Source organism: Tupaia chinensis, unplaced genomic scaffold (assembly GCF_000334495.1).
Source record: "Tupaia chinensis unplaced genomic scaffold, TupChi_1.0 Scaffold000237_1, whole genome shotgun sequence".
Lineage (NCBI taxonomy): Eukaryota > Metazoa > Chordata > Mammalia > Scandentia > Tupaiidae > Tupaia > Tupaia belangeri.
The window spans coordinates 2,018,253-2,039,444 of NW_006159715.1; the positions used below are offsets into that span (position 1 = coordinate 2,018,253).

At 42.1% G+C, this 21,192-nt stretch overlaps 1 protein-coding gene across 1 annotated transcript in view; it reads right to left on the minus strand.

Annotated features, from left to right (window-relative positions):
• The window catches only part of DROSHA (drosha ribonuclease III), a 151,023-nt gene that overhangs the window by 104,934 nt on the left and 24,897 nt on the right, over positions 1 to 21,192 (minus strand). The window contains exons 8-11 of the mRNA XM_006148497.3: positions 18,745 to 18,899; positions 15,190 to 15,270; positions 8,330 to 8,416; positions 4,624 to 4,710 (exon numbers count right to left, since the gene is read on the minus strand). Coding sequence (XP_006148559.1) covers positions 4,624 to 4,710; positions 8,330 to 8,416; positions 15,190 to 15,270; positions 18,745 to 18,899 — 410 coding nt within the window. The remainder of the gene's footprint in view (positions 1 to 4,623; positions 4,711 to 8,329; positions 8,417 to 15,189; positions 15,271 to 18,744; positions 18,900 to 21,192) is intronic.

The following is a 21,192-nucleotide window of genomic DNA, read 5'->3' on the forward strand; positions in this document are numbered from 1 at the left end:
CATGAAAATAGAAAGCACAAAAGAACTAAAGAGAAGGCAACAACTGAGTTGGGTCTTCAAAAATGATGACGGACTGGGGCCAGCAGGTGGTGTAGTGATAAAGGCACTGGACTCTTACGTGGTCAACCACGGTTCAAGTATGGACCCAGTGACTTGAAACTCCTGCCAGGCATGTGTATGCATGCCCAAAATCCCAAGAAGGGAAAGAAGGGATGAAAGTGTGGCCATCTCAGAGAGGGTGATTTCTCACTTTCTCTCTCTCTGTTTCTCTCTGTATCTGCAGCAAGTACACATGCCCTACAGCAAAAAATCTCTTCCAAAAAAAAAATAAATAAATAAAAATGATAAGGGATTTTCAGGTCATCCAGAAAAATAAAGTTGAAGGAGAGCAGGTGTTTAGCTTCTAGCAAAACAGAGAAAAGAGAGCTGGGGAAAAGAAGAGGTCAATTAGCTGTTCAGAGGATGAAGTGCATAGAGAGAGAGAAGCCAGTGATCCTAGAGAGGCAAGTGTGAACTCTATCAGGCATCCCTTATAAACCACATTAAGGTGAGGACTCACAGCCACACGCCAATGAGAAATCACTCAGGTGCTTTGAGAGACTATCACAGTTTACATTTTTGACAGATCACTATGGAAGTAAGTGTGGGAACGGCTTGGAGGGGTACAAAGACCAGAAGACCAGACTAGAGTCTAATGCAATAGCAGGAGCCAATGAATGAAAGACTGGAAAGGAAGGGGAGAATTTTAAACTATAGTATTGATACACACAGTGACCATTCTAATTGGAGTGAGACAGAAGAAAGAGGGTTATTTGGGGTTCCTGCCTTTAGTGACTGGATAGATCATGATGGCATTAATACAAAAGCAGAAATTCATGGGAGCGCTCCCTGAAATACTTCAATCTCAACATGTAAAGAATAGGACAAATTCAGTTTTGTACAGATTGAAGGTGAAGTACCTGAGGGACACCAAGCAGGCACACCAGTAAGAAACAGAAATGTGAGTGTGGAGCGCAGAGCCGTATGTCACCAGTCAAAGTACTGACCTGGTGGGGACTGGAACATGAACGAGAGGAAAACTGAGTAAGGCTCAATTACTAAGAGAGGATGTACATAGGAGATTAAGGGACCAGAGTTCTTGGGAATACTCAAGCAGTAGGCAGAGAAGGAGCAAAGGAGCAGTTTTTACTATTGGGCTGTCAGAAAAGTCATGAGGTACTTTTTCTGTTTTTCTATGCAAAAATGCATCATGATTTTCCCAAGGATCCAATACTTGCTATCATGCACAAAAGCACTCTGCTAGCTGCTTTATACAAAGTTCTTTCCCATTCCCTTTTAACTAATCAGCATTCCTTCTCGGACCTTCTCTCTACATCTATACTTTATTTCCTTTTAGAGTTCCATCCAGACCCTGAGAGCTCATTTTTTGTTTTGTTATGTTTTTAAGGTTTTTGTCATCGGACATGTGTGTTTGCTGGAGAGAGACATAGATGGTGAGAGGGAAAGTGAGAAATCACCTCCCAGGAGGGATGGCCATGCCATAATCCCTTCTCCTCCATTCCCCTCTCGGGATTTTGGGCGCCTCTGCACATGCATTAAGCATGATTTTTAAGCTGCCAGGTCAGGGATTTGAACCATGGTCAGCCAAGTGGGAGTTCAGTGCCTTACCCACGACACTACCTGCTGGCACCCTCAGACCCCTTTTCAGGAATATGAATTGGGAAAGATAGTTTCCGTTTATTCAAACTCTGATCTCTCTCCAAGATTAAAAGAGAACCTGACATTTTATTAAATATTAGTCAGACAAGAAACTGTTACCATGAAGATCACCAAAACAGGTCCCACTCCATGTCATCAAATAATATAAATGCTTAATACAATTCCTAGAACTTTGAATACTTGAAAGAATATCATATGTAGACTGACCCTAACTTCATCCAAAAGGAAAAATAAATAAATAAAATCACAAAGAATCACAAAACAAACAAAAAACCTCCCTAACTAATTCCATTCTAACTCAACAATTTCCAGGCACTGAATGACCAAATATAGGGATCAGAGAAGCCACAGGAATCAGAAAGCCAACTAAGGTAAGAGGAAAATGACCAAGGGGCTTTCCTGTACTTTAGAGAATGGGAGAAGATACTGCGCATCTTAGACATATGACCTTATAACTTCACAGTTATTTTGTCAAAGCCCTTTATAATATCCGATATTTTAAGTAATGGCAAATGTACCACATGAAAGGATAAAATTCTTCTGGAATGCTCTATACTTAGCCAAGAGGCTTTCAATCTACATAAATTAAAGAAGACCTTAAGAGAACTTGCTGGAATAGACTCAGTCAAGTTTCTATCGTTACCATCATTTGCATGCCCTTCTTACTGATGTTCTCTCTACAGCGAGAAAATAGATCAACAAAGCGATTTAAAAATTCCTTCTGGGAGGAGGCTATCTCAAATTCAAGAGGCCTTTGATGGATCTAATTCCTCTGAACTGTACAACACACAGCTTAAAACTCAATTTATTTTATCATCATCTATAATATAAATGATGGGGTTCCTCATTACAGAGCAAAGCTCTCACGTTTTAAGAACTTGAATACTTACATAAAGTATATGCTAAAGACAGGAATTTTTCAGTCCTAGCTTTTGTTTTTTAACAACTGTGATGAATTTAGCATTAGAGGCTCTTTAATGCTAAACCTTGTCCTGGGAGACAAGGTTAACTTAAAAAAAAAACAAAAACAAAACAAAACTGTCTTCCACTCACTTTCACTGTGAACCTCAAACTGCTCTTAAAAGTCTATTTGGGGGGAAAAAAAAATTCTGATTCTCATTAATATCACAAGCACAGCTATCATTACTGAAGTTCAAAGAATCACTTGCCCAAGGTCAAAAGAAAAAAAAAAAATAGAATTATAAGAAAGATTCAAAAACATGCCTGACATCTTTTCTAAAACAAGAGGTAGCAATATTCATTATTTGCCAAAAATTATGAGAAACACTTTTCCTGTATCATCTCTTTTTCACAGAAGTTGATATGAAGGCTACAACTAAGACCCCCTATCTTACAGATGAGAAAACCAAGGCTTATAAACATTAAGATGCCAAGTCAGCTAGTAAGCGGAATTCACTAACATTTAAACCCTAGTCTCCCTGAGGCCACTTAATCAATTTCTTTGATTACGGTGATTCGGAAAGTCAACATGTGATCTATTATTACCTCTAGGGATTTAAGAGATGAGATGATGGATCATTGTGACTATTTCACCATAACTAAATTACATGTATTTGTAAGCCCTCTGGAGGTGGAAGAAAGACTCATAAGGCAGCGAGGGATGAGGTGCTTAGACTGCATGATTTCTAAAGGCCTTTACAAAATGTTTTTCTGACACTGTCAGATGTGATGTAACACAAGGTTTGAGTACCTAACACACTGAAAAAAAAAAAAAAAAAGGAAAAGGAACTCTCAAAATTCAAAAATCACCTAGTGCCAACTCAAAGATTATTTACAAATGGCACAATGTTTCTTCCTCTTCTATATTAGTGAACAGATGGTCCACCCTGGAGATAGATGTACTATACATTATCAATTTTTATTTTTACATTTACAATGTAATCATTTTCTCAAAATTCTCTGAGATAAAATATACTGTGGAATACGGCAATCTCATTAGGAGAACAATTTGTTTTAAATTAGTATCGCTACCACAGAACCTTATCTACTTATGAAGAAAAAAGAACGACAGAGCCAAAGTGAGGCAGAGATTTGTATCTTAACTTCACTAGCCAATGGAACAGGATTTCATGTTCAAAGTAAACATTACTAAAATAACTTTGCAAAGTCCAGATGTAATTTCATGGAACCAAACCAGAAAGGATTAAAGAACATTCCATTTTGATGTGGATACACCACAGCTATAATTCAGTATGTTCACAACAGCATCCGGACTGGGTAAAGGATACTGCTATGTATCTTTCCTGTGCTGCTAGCAGCAAATGCACTCAATGTCAAGCTGGAATATGGATAACTTAAAGACAATCCCTAAGATTGCTAGCTTTGAGATGAAAAGATTTTGACTCACAGATAGAGAACTTCCATTTGAACAATTATTAACAAAGTGGCCTTAATAGCTATTAAAAATACCATGAACCTCTATGTCAGATGGTCTCTTAAAGAAGACATATTCTTGGGATTCGAAAGCAGAAAACTGCATGAAATTAATTCAGGTGGCAGATGTCCTAGATAAGCTCTATTTCTCTTTCTATTGCTCAGAGACTAATAGCTTCTCCTTAAAACTTTCCAACTTTCTTTTGAAGGACAATCCACTCAAAATAGCTTCGACGCATTACTCCACAGTTTATCCTCCTTTTAAATCTTTCACACTTTCAAAATGTTATTCTGACACGTTTATTTACACCATTTAATGTGGACCAAACCTGTGATTCATTAACAAAGATGTCATACTCCCTCCCACCTGATACACTGCTGCAGACTTCCTGTGGCTTATGCAGGGAAGTTAGGGAGACAGATGAAGGGAAATCCAGAAAGGATGAAGGGAGTGCAAAGAAGGAAGATGGTACGAGCAACAAGTACGTCAGCCAATTGGCACATACTTACATTGGTCAGGGGGGCATGTGCAAACATAGAAAATCCTTCGAAGATATACTCATGATCATCATATTCTATAACGGTTGGCCTGTCAGTCTACAAACAAACAGAAATACAAAATACAAATTAAATAAATGATACACTTTGCATGTGCAGGAACCTACTGGGTCATCAGAAAGTCATGACATAGTTATCTGTTTTTCTATGCAAAGACATGCATCGTGACTTTTCTGACAAGCCAATATCGGGACACAACATAACCAACAGGAGAAACATAGGAACTTCATGGGCTGTCAGCCTTTTCCCAATCACAAGGGGGAGAACTTTAAGTAAAAGTTTAATTTTAGGTGGAATTCTCTGCTTCTGATATTAAGTATATTCTTTACACACTGAGGCAATCAGTGGTATTTATTATGCGTACCATAAAGAGAAAATAAAAGGCCATATATGAATATATGTGGCTTCATTTTCAAGAAACTTGCTTTATTAATCCCATAATACCACCAGTTCTGTTCTTACTGAATAATATCTATGATCCAACAGTCCCAAAAGGAATAAAATAACACAGCTTATCCAAATGCAAAGTACAAAAAAAGTCACACTGGTGGTCAAGACTAGCAACAGCCCAGAAGGTTCTAGAAGGCCTCAGAGTGCCTGACGTTTAACCCTTCATAGCTGTTCCCAGCCTCTCCAAAGAGAAGCCAACCCACCAAACACTGCAGCAAATCAACTCCCACACAATGTCAAAGATTTTAATTACCTGAAAATTGAATTTGTAATTATAAACATAACTGTCAATCTAAACATTCTCTCTTCCTTATGCCACTTCTATAGCCCACCATTTTTAATCTTAAAGGTTAAATATGAAGGTAATTATCAAGATTGGTAACCTAAATGATACATTTCTTTTTTTTAAGAGAGATTCTTTTCTTTATAGGGCATGTGCAGTCACTGGAGAGACAGAGAGAGACAGAGAGAGAAAGTGAGAAACCCCCCCCACCTCAGTGGGGACAGCCATGCCACAGTCCCTTCTCCTCCATTCTCCTCTCTTGATTTTGGGCATGCACACACACGCTCCTGGCATGAGTTTCTAGTTGCAGCGTCTGAGACTCAAACTGCAGTTGGTCATTGGGGAGCTCAGCACTGTAACCACTATACCACCTACTGGCCCCAATGACACATTTCTTACATAGGCATTGAATATTCTTTTAAACATTATACATATAAGAAGAAACTGGGGCAGCAGGACTAAAAAGTATCCGTACACATTATTTGCTTTACCAATACTACTATTTCTATTTAAGTAACTTTAAAAAGTTGGTCTAAATTAAATATAGTAAAAAGAACTGCTGATAAAGATTAATAATGGTATAGCAACCTTGGGAAATAGCAGTTCCTCAATATATTAAAAATGGAGTTAAGTGATCTAGTGATACAGTCCTAGGTATACCCCTAAAAGCAATGAAAACACATCAACACAAACACCTGGACACAGATGTTCACACAGCATTATTTATAATAGCCAAAAAGTAGAGGCAACCCATTGTCCATGATGGACGAATGGATAAATAAAACATGCAGTACTCATATGATAGAACGGTATCTGGCCACAAAAAGAAATGAATTACTGATGCATGCTACAACATGGGCGTATCTTGAAAAAATTATGCTTAGTGAAAGAAGTCAGACCCAAAAGACGACACAGTGAATGATCCCACTCCTATTAAATTTCTTAAACGGCAATTCCATAGAGAAAGTACCAACATCTTCATAGTTGCTCAAGGCTGAGGAATGGGAAAAAACTGACTGCTAATGAATACAGAGTTTCTTTTGGGATGAGGAAAATGTTTAAAGTTAGACTATGATGATGATTTTACAACTCAGTAAAGAGACTAAGAATCATGAATTATTTACTTGAAGTGGGTAAATTTTATGTTACGAATTTTATAGTATGGGTGGTATGCGTTATATCAATAAAGTTGTTAAAATATTTAATTGTGAGTAATCTAATTTTGAAATTGAAATCACTTGAGGACACGAGACTCAGAATTTAAATCTTACCCTGTAAAAGGTAACACAGCCTAGAAGAATAGCATATAGTCAGATACACTGGCACTGACTCCCTGGGTTTAAATAACCACACTGCCTCTTAGTTACTGAGTAATCCTGAGCAAGTTACTTAACCTCATCTCTGAAAAGTGGACCACTACTCCATTAGTATAATGGATGGAGATAATATTTATGTCATAGGCTTGATGTGAAAATTAAATAAATTAATACAGATTAAAAACACTTAGAATGATGGGCCAGCAGGGGGTGTGGTAGTTAAGGTACTGCATCCCACTCTAGGTCTCAGTACTGGACTAGGAAGCTCAAAAAACACCAGGTACATGTGCATTCATACACAAAATGCCAAGAAGAGAATGGAGGAGACAGGATTGCAGTGTGGCCATCTGCTCTGGGGGGAGCAATTTCTCACTTTTCCTCTGTCTCTCTCTCTCTCTGGTGAACACACATGCCTTGTGGCAAAAAAATATAAAAAATAGGTAACAGCAGTTGGCGTAATGGCTATGTCACTGGACTCCCATGTAGTTGACCGCAGTTCAAGTTCTGGACCCGGTGGCTTAAACTCACCAGGGCGTGTGTGCATGTGTGCCCAAGATCTCAAAAGGAGAATGGAGGAGAAGGGACTGCAGCATGGCCATGCCCCCAGGGGGTGATTTCTCATTTCTCGCTTTTTGTTTGTCTTTCTGGTGAGCGCATGCAAAAACCTATAGCAAAATGTGTAATATAATATGTATATATGAAACACTTAGAATAGTACCTGGAACACAGTGCATGCTCAACAAATACTAGGTGTCATTTTTACCGTCATAAATACTAGATTTTCTTCTTTGGGGCCAGTAGATAATAAATAAGCTGTTTGCTGATTTTTAAAAACAGAGAAGTATTCTACACATTCTCCCCACTCCACATTTCTAGTGAAGTTTCCTAATTCAGTGGCTATTATAAATTTGACTATTATGCAGTACCAACAATATAAATTTTTTTTTTTTTTGGAGAGATTTTCACTGTAGGGCGCGTGAGCTCGCCAGACAGACAGAGAGAGACATAGAGACAGAAAGCGAGAAATCATCCCCCAGGGGGGATGGTCACGCCGCAATCCCTTCTCCTCCATTCTCCTCTCGGGATCTTGGGCACGCACGCACACGCGCCCAGCGTGAGTTTTAAGCCACCGGGTCCGGGACACGAACCGCGGTAAACTACGTGGGAGTCCAGCGACATAGCCATTACGCTAACTGCTGGTTCCCCCAACAATATAAATTTTAACAAAGGTAAAGTAAGATAGTGAGAGGAAACTGGAAAAAGCATCATTAAGATAAAGGCTGGGAGCCAGCAGATGGCATGGTGGTTAGGGCACTGGACTCTGACATAGTCGACTGGTTCAAGTTCCAAACCTGGCAGCCTGAAAAATCACACCAGGCGCATGTGTGTGCGTGCCCAAATTCCAAGAGGAGAATGGAGAAGGGATTGCAGAGTAGCCATTCCTTCTTGGGGGTTGATTTCTCATTCCCCCCCTCCCCCACCATGAGTGCACATGCCCTACGGCAAAAAAAAAAAAAAGACCAATTTTATCAACATATAGATAAAATACTTCACACTTTAATCTGTTTACACTTTAAATTACATGAAATCTGATTTGTTATGAACTTACTAAAAAGTTTGTAGGGGGGGAAACCGTAATCCGATAGTGGAAAAGTCTGCCAGCATTGTTGGTCATCGGACGACAAGGCTTGATGTTCTGAGGGGAAGAAATAAAAATGAGTTTACATGTAAAGTAACAAAAGATTTTAGTTTCAAAATAGCCTGTATATTCTAGATTCATATCTGAGCAAACAAGTTTTATGTGCATTCTTTCACAGACTGGTAGAAAGGATGAGTACCTGCCTTACCATCAACTAGATAAATAAAAAGGGCTGGCTGGTCACCAGTTCTCAGCCCTTTCCTCATGTGCTGGTGAAGCAGGCATCAGAATGGCCTGTGATCAGTGTCCACTAAGGACATACAACTCTGTGGGTTCTAGGACTCTCAAAATATATCAGCTTATGAATGGGTGGCAATGGAAGAGCCCACAGGGGTCCGTCATTGGCAAAGCCTTGGTGATGTTCTTCTTCCAGGTGGGTGCATGAGGGGCCACAGCAGTGTCAAGGAGGCTCAGGAGGAACTCATGAGGCTTGCCAGAGATGACTAGTTTGGGGATCCCCTTTGATGTAGCTGCAGTAGAGAATGGACTGGGTCTCTTCCTGTGGGCAATGGAATTAGAGAAGCCCAGGGGAGAGGTACACCCAGGTGGGGGAAAGAGGGTGTTACTGCTGCGAACACTTCTTAGAATGGCTGTGCCTATGCATTTTCCAGGGTGGTCAGAGCCTCAGGGCATGATTAATTTTGAAGGCTGCAACCATCAGAACCAGGAGAGTGAGTAGCTGTGACCAGTAGTTGGGTTCTCCTTGAAGATACCAGTGTAGCACCTGGGCCTACGGTAGCCTGACCGAGACTCTCTCCCAAGCGTTCCGTCCACTGGGGGTGACAGCTGATAAACCCTCTGGAACACGTAAATGCTTAGTAGCTCTCTTCTTTCCTCAACTGCACGTCAGCCACCTTCAAAGCTTGATAGGAGGAGGTCATGCCAGGGGTGCTACTCACCAGGCCAAGAAGAACCATGGGAACTGAGTATAGGAATATCCTATGTCTGCCCACTCTGCATCCAGGCCCCATCTGGTTGTCTTCTTAGATAAGCTGGCCAAGGTCTTTAAGTAATGAACTGATTTTACTATCTTCGGAGATCAGGTGCTTCATTTAGTGATCCATCATTGCACACCACATCTTCTCAGTACAGACAGTGGAGTCAGCAGTGCCCTTCTCATAGGGTCTCTGCCTCAGGTATTCAAGCAGACTCTGACTTTCCATCCAAATTAGGGGTGTATCTCTTCATGGATATTTGTGGTGGCTGGACTACCTCCTCAAGGAAGCTAGGTGTGGAGGTGGCAGCTGCTTCCTTTGCCACACAGTATGGCCAACAGTAATTAGCACATTTGAGGCTGGCCTTCCCTAGCGCACAGGACTCTGGGTCCTCCAGACAGAGAGATGCCAATGAGGTGTGCTCATAGGATTTGGGCATGTTGCAGCACCCAGCAGGCATTACAGGTACAGGACGTGCCCTGAGAGCTGTGCTGTCTCATCAGAAGTACAAGGAACAACAGGACCAATGCACCCTTTAGTAATCTGGTGGACTTCACAGTAGCATTAGACCAGGAATCTATCAAGGAAAACGCTTAGAACACCCCATAGCAGACAACAGAGGCAATTCCCCAGTAAAGCTCTACCTTAGCCTTCCTGATCTGTGGCAGCCTGGTATCAGGACTCTATTAGGGAAGGCACTCCTCTCTCAGGAGGGGTTAGAGGCATACCAGTCAGTGGTTGGCTCTCCAAGCCATGGGCATCCCCTCCACTCAGGCAGGCATCCACACCGTCTTCCTCCCGGGAGCTGCTCCCCCCTTACTGCGAGGCCGAGGCCTTTTTCCCCAATAATGATGGAAGGTTTTGCCTGGTGGCCATTTCCATTTCCACAACAAAGTCACAAGGTGCATGGAGAAGGCAGGAACCAGACAAAAAAAAAAGGAACAACAGGACCAATGCACCCTTTAGTAATCTGGTGGACTTCACAGTAGCATTAGACCAGGAATCTATCAAGGAAAACGCTTAGAACACCCCATAGCAGACAACAGAGGCAATTCCCCAGTAAAGCTCTACCTTAGCCTTCCTGATCTGTGGCAGCCTGGTATCAGGACTCTATTAGGGAAGGCACTCCTCTCTCAGGAGGGGTTAGAGGCATACCAGTCAGTGGTTGGCTCTCCAAGCCATGGGCATCCCCTCCACTCAGGCAGGCATCCACACCGTCTTCCTCCCGGGAGCTGCTCCCCCCTTACTGCGAGGCCGAGGCCTTTTTCCCCAATAATGATGGAAGGTTTTGCCTGGTGGCCATTTCCATTTCCACAACAAAGTCACAAGGTGCATGGAGAAGGCAGGAACCAGACAAAAAAAAAAAAAAAAACAGAAAAAAACCTGCTGACTACTAGGGATCATTCCTTAGAATGAGGCCATGCCACTTCCTGACTAGAGCCGGTCCCCAGTCACTAACTCCAGATTCTTCCAGAGTAATGGGGATCATGACCTAATTGGTTGCCGGAAGCCCATTGTGGTTGACAACTGTCACCTTTAGGAGTTTTGGATGCTCCTGGTTAAGTGGTTTCCCCAAAGACTATTTCTCCCCTTTAGTCTCATTTGTGTTAAAGGTATGTCTTCAATACCATCTGATGCTCAAGTGCTTTAGGCTGACAGCACTCTTAGGGGACATCGGCAGTACAGATCAGGGAGGGGGAGGTCAGAGGACCAGATGAGCTGGGAGAGGGTCCTTCACTGAAGACAATTTTCAGAATTCAGGGGATTCTTCTCCCTTCCTTACACCTATATTTCGTCTGGGTCATTAGCAGGTAGGGAACTTCAGCTACCCTTATAAGGCTTAGCTTTGTCTTAAAGTTTATGAGAGTTGCCATCTATGATGAAGTGGTCTTCCCTGCTGGAAAGTCCCAGGATTGAAGTATCACACTGCTGACACAGTGCACTGACCCTGGGAACACCCGAGTGAATAAGTGGTGATCATTAACTCTTTTTTTAAAAAATACAGTGAGGGGGAAGAATGCAAAGTAAGAGAGTGAGGAGAAAGGAGACAAGAGAAGGAGAGAGAGAAAGAGAGAGAAAGGTATTTTTTTGGGGGGGGGGGAGGTTTTCGCTATAGGGCGCGTGTGCTCACCAGACAGACAGAGAGGGACATAGAGACAGAAAGTGAGAAATCACCCCCCAGGGGGATGGTCACGCCGCAATCCCTTCTCCTCCATTCTCCTCTCGGGATCTTGGGCACACACGCACACGTGCCCGGCGTGAGTTTTAAGTCACCAGGTCCAGGACATGACCCCCGGTCAACTACGTTGGAGTCCAGCAACATAGCCATTACGCTAACTGCTGGTTCCCGAGAAAGGTATTTTTGATAGGGTCTAGACAACGCACTTCTATGTCCCAGCACACCCGTTAGCCACGATTGCAGGTGCATGCTATTGACCCAGGTGGGTCTTGCATCTGAACTCGGACTTCCTTTGAGGCCCCAGCCTCATGCAGCCACTCCCTACCACCTGTGCCACCATGACTAAGCCCTATCATTGATCCCACAGCTTTGATAAGTCTCCTATAATATACTATGGAGGAGTTCTGAAAACATGACATAAAAATCTTTCTAGATCTAAAATCCAGTGAGCATCTTTCTTCCTCCTATTACTTGTAAAATAACAATGAACCTCTGGCTAAACTTATGAATACATTTAAAACAAATAGGGAAATTAATCTCAGAAATAATTGCAGTAGGTTTCATAGGAAATGAAAAACAGAAAGGAATAATTATACTGAGTAAAAACAGAAATAAAAATAGATTTAATGTGCTGAGTCGAAATGTAAGAAAGAAGGTCAGAGATGAAGGAAGTAGAAGTTGTAGAACAGAATATGCATGGAGTTTACGTGAGAAAAGAAAAACAGGAATCGAACAAAAAGAAAGCCATCAGTGGAATCCCAGTGTGCACGCTGCTAGACACAGGATCTGCCCCTCACTGCCCGAGAGGAAGCACTCTGAGCAGCTGTGGTGGGCATGGACACAGAGGGCCCAGCTGTCAGCTCTCTCAGCTCTCTGGGCTGCAGCGCCCCTCCCCTGACACAGGTGCCCAGGTACCGACCATGGCACAGGACTAAAGGCCAGCAGTTTCAGCCCAACTTGGCAGTCAATTCTCAGTCCCTAGATTGCCCCCCTGGCTGACTGATGGGTGACTGCTCTCTAATCCTGCTTATATCCTTTTCCTTCTACAGGAGCTGATGCCTAATAAAATGCACCCAAACTCCATCTTGGCATCTGCTTCCAGAGAACTCAGTATGTGCTGACTGGTACCAAGAATGATCCAAGAAAAACTGTATCACTTCCCACCCTGTCAGCAACAAAGACCCCATCACTGGTGACAGACGAGCAAAGGGAGGCCCCAGCTTGGAGGGTAGGTCAAGCAAAGCTCTCCAAGCTGGTGGACTAGAAGGCTCACTCAGGGAAGACTCTCAAAGACAGCGATGAGGAAAAAAATCTCCCCGCTGCGGGCTGAGTTTCAAGCAATGTACCTGGTTACCCACTATGTGCAAGCAGAGAAGTGGCCAGAAGTCAGACTACATATCAACTCTTAGGTAGAAGCAGGAGGCCATGCCAACTGTTGAGGGCTAAGATCAGAGACAAGAAGGTTTGAGGGTAAAGGTTTGTGGAGGAATGAAGGAAAATAATTGAAAGGGAGTAGTTACATATGATGCTATGATGTACAAGTGTTTTATCCGTTCAATCAAAATGAGAGAGAACATGCTGATGACATGCAAGAGTTGATAGGAAAGCAGCCACCGTGGAGAAGCCCCGGCACACCAACCAGACAAAACAACTGAGGCAGGTGGTGTCAGCCAGCACCACCTCACAGTGATACCAAGGGCTCATGAATGAAGTGGCTACAGTAGCAGAGATGGAAACTTCACATCAGGTCAAAAGCACAGATCCTATTTAGCAAAGCTAAGCTAACTAAGCTAACTGCCACAACTGAGCATGGTAATCCATGCTGAGCCCCCAAAATGGTGCCACTCCCAGAGGAGAATGAGCTGCCACTAGGTAGTAAGTTGACAGCATAGATCTCTCCCATCTTGAAAGGACCAGAGCTTGTTCTCCTGGGAATAAATGTGAGCTCTGAATGTGAGTTTGCCTTTCCTGCCTGTCGGTCCTCAGCTAGCACCACCACTCAGCACCTCTTCAAGGAGGCTCCTGCCCAACTGTGAGAAGTAGTCAGCACCCGGCCTGCAGCTGCTGCTTGCTTCAGGGTCCGCCTCAGTTAAGGAGCTCCCTTCCCCAAGCCCGTGCCCTTTGTGGGCCACCCACATTAAAGACGGGAGGAGGGGGTATGAAGACCATTCTCTTGCAACAGAAGAGAATTCTGCCAAGCCATGCCGGGTCAGATCCTCCTCACAGGTGAACTGCTCCCTCTGCTCATTTCTGTTTCCCTCTGCTCTCTTCTTGTCATAGGTGCGGGTCTCCAGTCAACACCTCAGAGTCCCCAAGCAGAGGCACATGTATGGACGCTCACAGATGCCACCGTGTCCCTCAGATCCTTGCTATACTTGCTGACTTTCAAAGACAAATGAGGTAAAAGTGAGCCATGCATTTCAAACTAGCAGGCACTGTCTCACAGTCATCACTGCAATTATTATTACGGTCTCAAATAGCCTTAAATAGAAATTCAGGATTTACATACATCATTTTTAAACACAATGCAATGAATCAAGTGATAATCCTGGGATTAATAAAAATAGCTTACAAAAATGGGAAAAAATGAAGGAAAATAATTGAAAGGGAGTAGTTACATATGATGCTATGATGTACAAGTGTTTTATCCGTTCAATCAAATTGAAAAGTGTCCTTCCATGCTTTGAACCTCCAGCCTGGTCAGCCTGAAACACACCAGGCAAGCATGCGTGTGCCCAAGACCCCACAGGCTGGAGGAACGGAGGAAGGGGATTGCGATGTGACCAGGCCTTTGAAAGGTGCTTCTCTCTCTCTCTCTCTCCACTACTCCACAAGTACCCACACATGCTCCTCCATGAATAAGGAGGAAAAATTACAGAGTATCCCTAACAAACCAGGAGCAGGGGGTGCACAGTTGGTACATGACTCAATGGGGACAACAGACTAACAAAGACAGTGAATCTGAAAAGCACTGCCACGACAGGCAAAAGGTACAAGCAGGTAGCAAATGGCTGCCTCACCTACACGAGGAAAGAGCACATTCGTAAGATCCTTCCTAGGGCGACTCATAACCATTTATGAGGAAAACATTAGAAAAATTGTAATATGTGCAATTCTTTAATTTTTTTTTTTTTTTTTTTTTTAAGGTTTTTGCTATTAGGGCACATGTGCTCTCCAGAAAGACAGAGAGAGACAGAAAGCGAGAAATCACCCCCAGGGGGGATGGTCACGCCACAATCCCTTCTCCTCCATTCTCCTTGCAGGATCTTGGGCACGCATGCACACGTGCCCAGCTTGAGTTTAACTCACCAGGTCTAGGACTTGAACCATGGTTGACTACATGGGAGTCCAGTGACATAGACATTACACCAACTGCTGGTCCCTAATTCTTGAATACTTAAAACACATATCCAGTATACCTTGTCTGTTTTATGTGCTGAACCTTCCAAAACTTTCAAGTTTCCTGGCTAACACTGCCCACTTCACCCCCAAACCCAAGTACTTTTCCCCCACAATCATCAGTGATGAAGACTATTAAGGAATATGGAGAGAGTATTTTAATGGTATTATTTCATTTATGTGGAAAAGAATAGCAACGATATCTGTCCGCTTCTGGATTCTCAGCACTTACAAAGGTAATAACCCAAACCAGTTACCTCTTCTCCGGGATAAATGCTGTGCCTAATTCCTGTGCGTCTCGCTTTTGCGCTGCATTTGCAGAGTGGCCCGTCATTCATCTGTCAGAAACAGAATGTAATTCGCTTTTATTGGGGGGAAAATCCACGCCATGCACGATGATGCCTCAGAAGCTGTGTGGGTTTTAATGTCATGAGTACTGAAGCTCTGAAGAGGCTGTCACGGTTAGAAGATTAAACGGATGTTCCAAAACCAATAAAGCTGCAAACTGTCCATATTGTCTGATAAAGGGAAACTGTATGACAACGCCGGATTCCGAGTTATTTGTGCAGCCGAGCAGAAAATATCAATGTCAGCACACTGTTTGCCCCCATCTTCTCCTACCTCTTTTCAGTACATTTTGTTCCTATTTCTTAGTTCAGGAAAAATGACTCTTTCACCAAAAAAGCATTTTTTATATTCTGGAGGAATACACAGAATGCTCTGAAGGTGACCTCCAGATTAAATGTTTTTGAAAAAAGAAACTTAAATGTATCTCTGAAGCAGAGAGAAGAACATGCATACAAGAACCAGAAAAACTTTCAACACTGGCCAGATTAGAATATATCGTTTTTTAACCCAAATTCATTTGTCTTCCAAGACTCAATTCAGGAACAATCCTGAATGGCTTCTAGTTAGAAGGGTGAGTGCTAAGCACAGCGGGGTGGAGTGAATAGCACATGGTCCATGTACTCAAGGAACACTTATTCTACATAGAAGAATAACATATATGTGATATGCTTAGAAAAAATTTTAAAAGACAATCACTCTAGGAGCCAGCAGGTTGCATGGTAGTTTAGGTGCTGGACTCCCATATAGTTGATCAATCACGGTTTGAGTCCCAGACCTGGCAGTTTGGGACTCAAGCTGGGCAAGTGTGTGTGCGTGCCCAGGGTCCCCAACAGGATAGTAGAAGAGGGGACTGCAGCATGGCTCTTTCCCCTAGGAGGGTGATTTCTCATTTTCTATCTCTCTGTCTTCTGTCTCTCCAGTGAGTGCATGCGCCCTACAGCAAAAGTATCTTAAAAAAAAAAAAAAAAAAAAAAAAAAAGAAAGAAAGAAAGAAGAAGAAGAAAGAAAATGACTCTAAATGAAGCTACCACTGGGGTTGCTGTGTTTGGTTAGGGGAGATTTCAAAGAAAAGAAAAGTGAAGGGCTGGCCAGGACAGAAAAGGAACATGATTATTCCACGTGAGGCAGCGGCATGTATGAGAGTAAAAGGGAAGGCAGAAAAAGCCTATGGTAAAGCTCTGGGGCCGAGAGCCCACCTAAATGGAATGGATCACTTACATGAGCAAGAAAACCAAAGAAGCAGAACTAAGGTAAACTCTGAATGGCTGTAAAAGCCAGTTTCAAGAGTTTATGCAATAAAAACAGTAAAACCAAATCTGAACGAAGACCAGAGTTGAAGACAGGGATGACGAGGAAATAGAGTTCTATTTCTCTTTTTTTTTTGTATTAATTAAAAAATATGTCTACACATGTTTCTTTAAAGCTCTAGGGATTTATAAATATAAATAAAAATATTTCAATAAGACCCTGAAAAGAAATATTAAAGTAAAAAGCTAATCTTATTTAACCTTCAGGGAAACCTAAAGCTCCAGGTGGTCAGCAGAGAAATAATATTACTACCGAAAGAAAAAAAAATTAAGATACCATCTAGAGTAACAGCTGGCAAATAAGAGATATAATAGAATTCTGTCAAAGGTCACAACACACTCTTGATGCTGGTCGTAACTTGCTGTGATGAAAAACATGGAAAAAATCACTTAATGTTCACTGACATCTAGGGCAGCAGAGAGCCAGCCTCCATGTTTGCCTTTTACCAGGGTCTACTACAAGGAGCAGCCTTTGATAAGGCCTGACAGTACAAAGGACAAAAAAACAAATACAGTGAACAGAATAATGAGACCACAGAGAAGGTCCTGGCAAACACTGATAGGACTCAAAATCCACAGAAATCAAGGTAGAAGCTTCCTGATAGACAGAATGACAGTCAGTGAAAAAGATCATATACAATAGAAAGGTTTCTTTTATGGAACACACTAAAGAACACTGGGTTATAAATGAAAGTGTTGTACCATATATAAATTATAATTAAATAAAGCTGCTTTTAAAAAAAAATACACATGATCAATGTACAAAAATAAGTTTTAAAATGTACTGGTTGGGGCCAGACCCATAGCCTACAATTAAGTGAGCTGGATCCCACATGGCTGGTCCCATGGTTCAAATCTCAGTCCCAGAAGCTTAAAAAACACACCAGGTGCACATGTATACATGCCCCAAATTCTGATAGGACAAGAAAATGGAGAAAGGATTGTGATAATGACCATATCCCATCAAGGAGGTGCTTTCTGCCTTTCCCTCTCTCTTTGATGAGCACATGTGCCTGGTGGGGATTAAAATAAATAAATAAATAAAAAGCACTGTTTGGGCCAGCCCCATGGCCTGGTTGATTAAGGGAGTCGGATCTCACATGGCTAATTGCTATGTGAATCGCCAGTGGCTTGAAAAACACAAGGCACATGTGCATGCATGCCTAAAATCATGATAAAATGGAGAAATGGAGAAGGAATCGCAGGGACCATGCCCTGTATCTCCCTCTTTTAGTCTCTCTGTCTCTCTGAGGCAAGTGCACACACCCTCTTGCGCTCAGTCACTGCATTGTAAGTTCTGCAAATAAATGCTGCTCAAATCCAAGACAGCAAAGGCACAAAAAGGTATATTTTTACCAGACAGCCTAACTGTAATGGTACTAAGGAAGTAAAAATGTAGATTGGTGCCATCTAACAAGAACCAAAAGAATATTCTAATTACTGGGTAGTTCGAAAAGTCATGATGCATTTTTTCTGTGTTTGCATAGGAAACACACAAAAATACATCATGACTTCTCTAACGACTCAATAGTACAGAATGATATGAATCTATTTGCAAAACATAAATTTTAAATTAATTGATAAAACATATATAGGTATACATCTTACTATGCTTAATAACTTCACATGCATTGAAGGTACTATTTTTGTATGTAACACGTATCTTTAAGACACAAATCTTTTATGTCCAGCCATGATACTATTAGCCTCAAACATGCTTAACAAAGAGAACTTACAAGGACTTGAGATTGTTAACAACTCAAAAAATGAAGTTTGATAGGACTTATTTACTATTTTGCAGCAAGAAATCTTCTAGGCAAGCTGCTTTTAAAGAGACCTACAAGATTTCTCTCCCTCATCCTGCCATTTATCTCCTTCTGTCTGCTGCAAGTTTAATGAGGCAGCACCATTATCCTGCTCCCCAGCACAGAATTTACAAACATCATCAAATATGATTCAAAGAACAGCTGCTTTGGTGCTTATGCTTTGGAGCTGAACTCTGAAGGTGAACAGAAATAAGGTCTGAAGAATGGCACATATTCCTGGGAGTAAAATTCAGTTCTGATATTGGCCAACATGCATCTTCTGAGCTCAGAGCCATAAATGTGATGTATAGGTTTGCAACCTTCATAGCAAGAGCTATAAAAACACACACACCTGGCCTGGGTCATTGTACCAAAGTTCATCGTGAAGTCGGTCAGGATGAGCCTTTTTGCGTTTGATTTCTGCAATAACGTCAAAAACTTCAGAATCTGAGCTGCTAGAACAGGTGCTGTCTTCATCGGACTCACATTCGGACTCACTGGAACTCTCTAATGGAGGTTAGGGAGAAAACACAGGTAGAAGTTGAATAAATGAACAAAATTTCTTTGTCTTTCCTGGTTTTTAATCTTTTACATATTTTTCTTAATTTATAATAGAGCGTGTACACATGCACATGAAAGAGAGAGGGAGAGAGAGAGAGAAGCACCCTCCACAGGGTACAGCCATGCTGCAGTGCCCCTCCTCGACCCTCTAGCTCATCAGATCTTGGACATCTGCATGCATACCCCGGGCATTCCAGGCCACAGTCACCATTTGGCTTACTGCACTGCAGCTTGGCACTCTACCAAGTGTGCCACAGAGGCTGGGCCAACAAGATGGTTCCTTGTAGAGACTTCCAAATGCGATCTTAAGGGCAGTTGTTTATCCCTCCAGCAATTACTCTCTACACAACACTGCTAAATAATACCATGAAAAATATTATAGCCCATAATGCTAAACCACAATCTACTTGGGGAAGCAAACAAAGGTTTTTACAGAGAAAATGAGAATTAATGAACAATGCCAGATGAACAATGCCAGATGAAATTTTAAAAACACAGTACAGGTTAATCATCCTTAATCCAAAAATCGGAAATCCAAAATCCAAGACTTCTGAGCATGACATGACACAAATAAATTTCATACCTGATGGCATGTGATGGGTCTCAGTCAAAACAGTACAACACGGAAATATTACCTCACCTTCGGGCTATGTGTATAAGGTATATATGAAACATAAATGGATTTCGTGTTTAGAATTGGGTCCCATCCCCAAGACATCACATGATGTGTATGCAAATATTCCAAAATTTGAAAAAAATTTGAAGTACTTCTTTTTTTTTTTTGGAGAGGTTTTTGCTATAGGGCGCGTGCACTCGCCAGACAGACAGAGACAGAGAGATAGAAAGCGAGAAATCACCCCCCAGAGGGTATGGCCTTGCTGCAATCCCTTCTCCTCCATTCTCCTCTTGGGATCTTGGGCACGCACACACACGCACCTGGCATGAGTTTATGCTACCAGGTCCGGGACTCGAACCACGGTCAACTACGTGGGAGTTCAGTGACATAGCCATTACGTTAACTGCTGGTCTCAAATACTTCTGGTCCCAAGCATTTTGGATAAGGGAGAGTCAACCCGTAATGGTATATGGTTTCATACTGAAAAGGCTATAGTGATTCAAATAAGGGCAAATTTGTCATGATGTGGAAAGATCAGAGACAATTTCATTGAAGGGCCCAGGGATTGGGTCCACATTACTAATATATTTCACCAGAATAGATTAAGATTGAGAAAGAGGGGAGAAGACTGAGGAGAGGAGGGAACAGGAAAGGAATGAAGAGGGAGAACTAGAATCAAAGGCATGAAGGTAAGAACATGAGTGAACTCCGGCTGGAGCACAGGCAGGGAAAATGCTGGAAGGTAAGGGGTCAGACACACTATGAACGCCACACAAGGCTGTGAATGCAAGAGTGAGGAGTGAGGACTTTGGCTCAGCCCCTGTGGGGTGGCTGGTAGTGTACCAGATTACAGAGCAGAAAGCCGTATGTCGATGACAGTTGGAGCCCCTGGTCTAGTCACCCTGAAAACGTGCCAGACATGTGTGCATGCCCAGGATCCTGCCTGGCTAGAGAACTGGAAGAAAGGGATCACGGTGTAACTGAACCCATGGAAGATGCTTCTCTTGTGCATGTGCATGTGTACAGACAGGAAGCACAAGCACGTAACCTATAATTTAAAAAAAAATAAATAAAAGATTCAAAATTTTTTCTTTCATAGAAGCAATAGAAGATTTTTAATCCCTGAAAGTAGATAAAACAGATGTGGAATTATGCTACGCCACATAAGCTGGTCTCAAAAAGACAAACCCTGCACGATTCCACTTGTACGAGATACCTCGAGCAGTCAAACTCAGAGAGACAGAAAGCAGACGGGTAGCTGCCAGCGGCTGGGAGAAGAGGGACTGGGAGGTACTGCTTAAAAGGTACAGAGTTTCAGTTTTGCAAGATAAAGAAAGTTCTGAAGACTGCTTCTGGCCTGTGCAAATAATATGAATGTATTTAACATCACTGAATTGTGCATTTAAAAAGGGTTAAGACAGTAAATTTCATGTTACGTATATTTTACCACAATCTTTAAAAAAAGACCTAGAAATTAAATTAATCCTGTAAGAGATTAACATACTAGCAGCATAATAATAAAAATCCAACATCCACAGAGTTGTCTGTGCACACTGCATGAGGTAGAAGCTACTGCCATCCTGATGGGAAAACAGGCAGAGAGTAAATCACTTGCCCGAAATT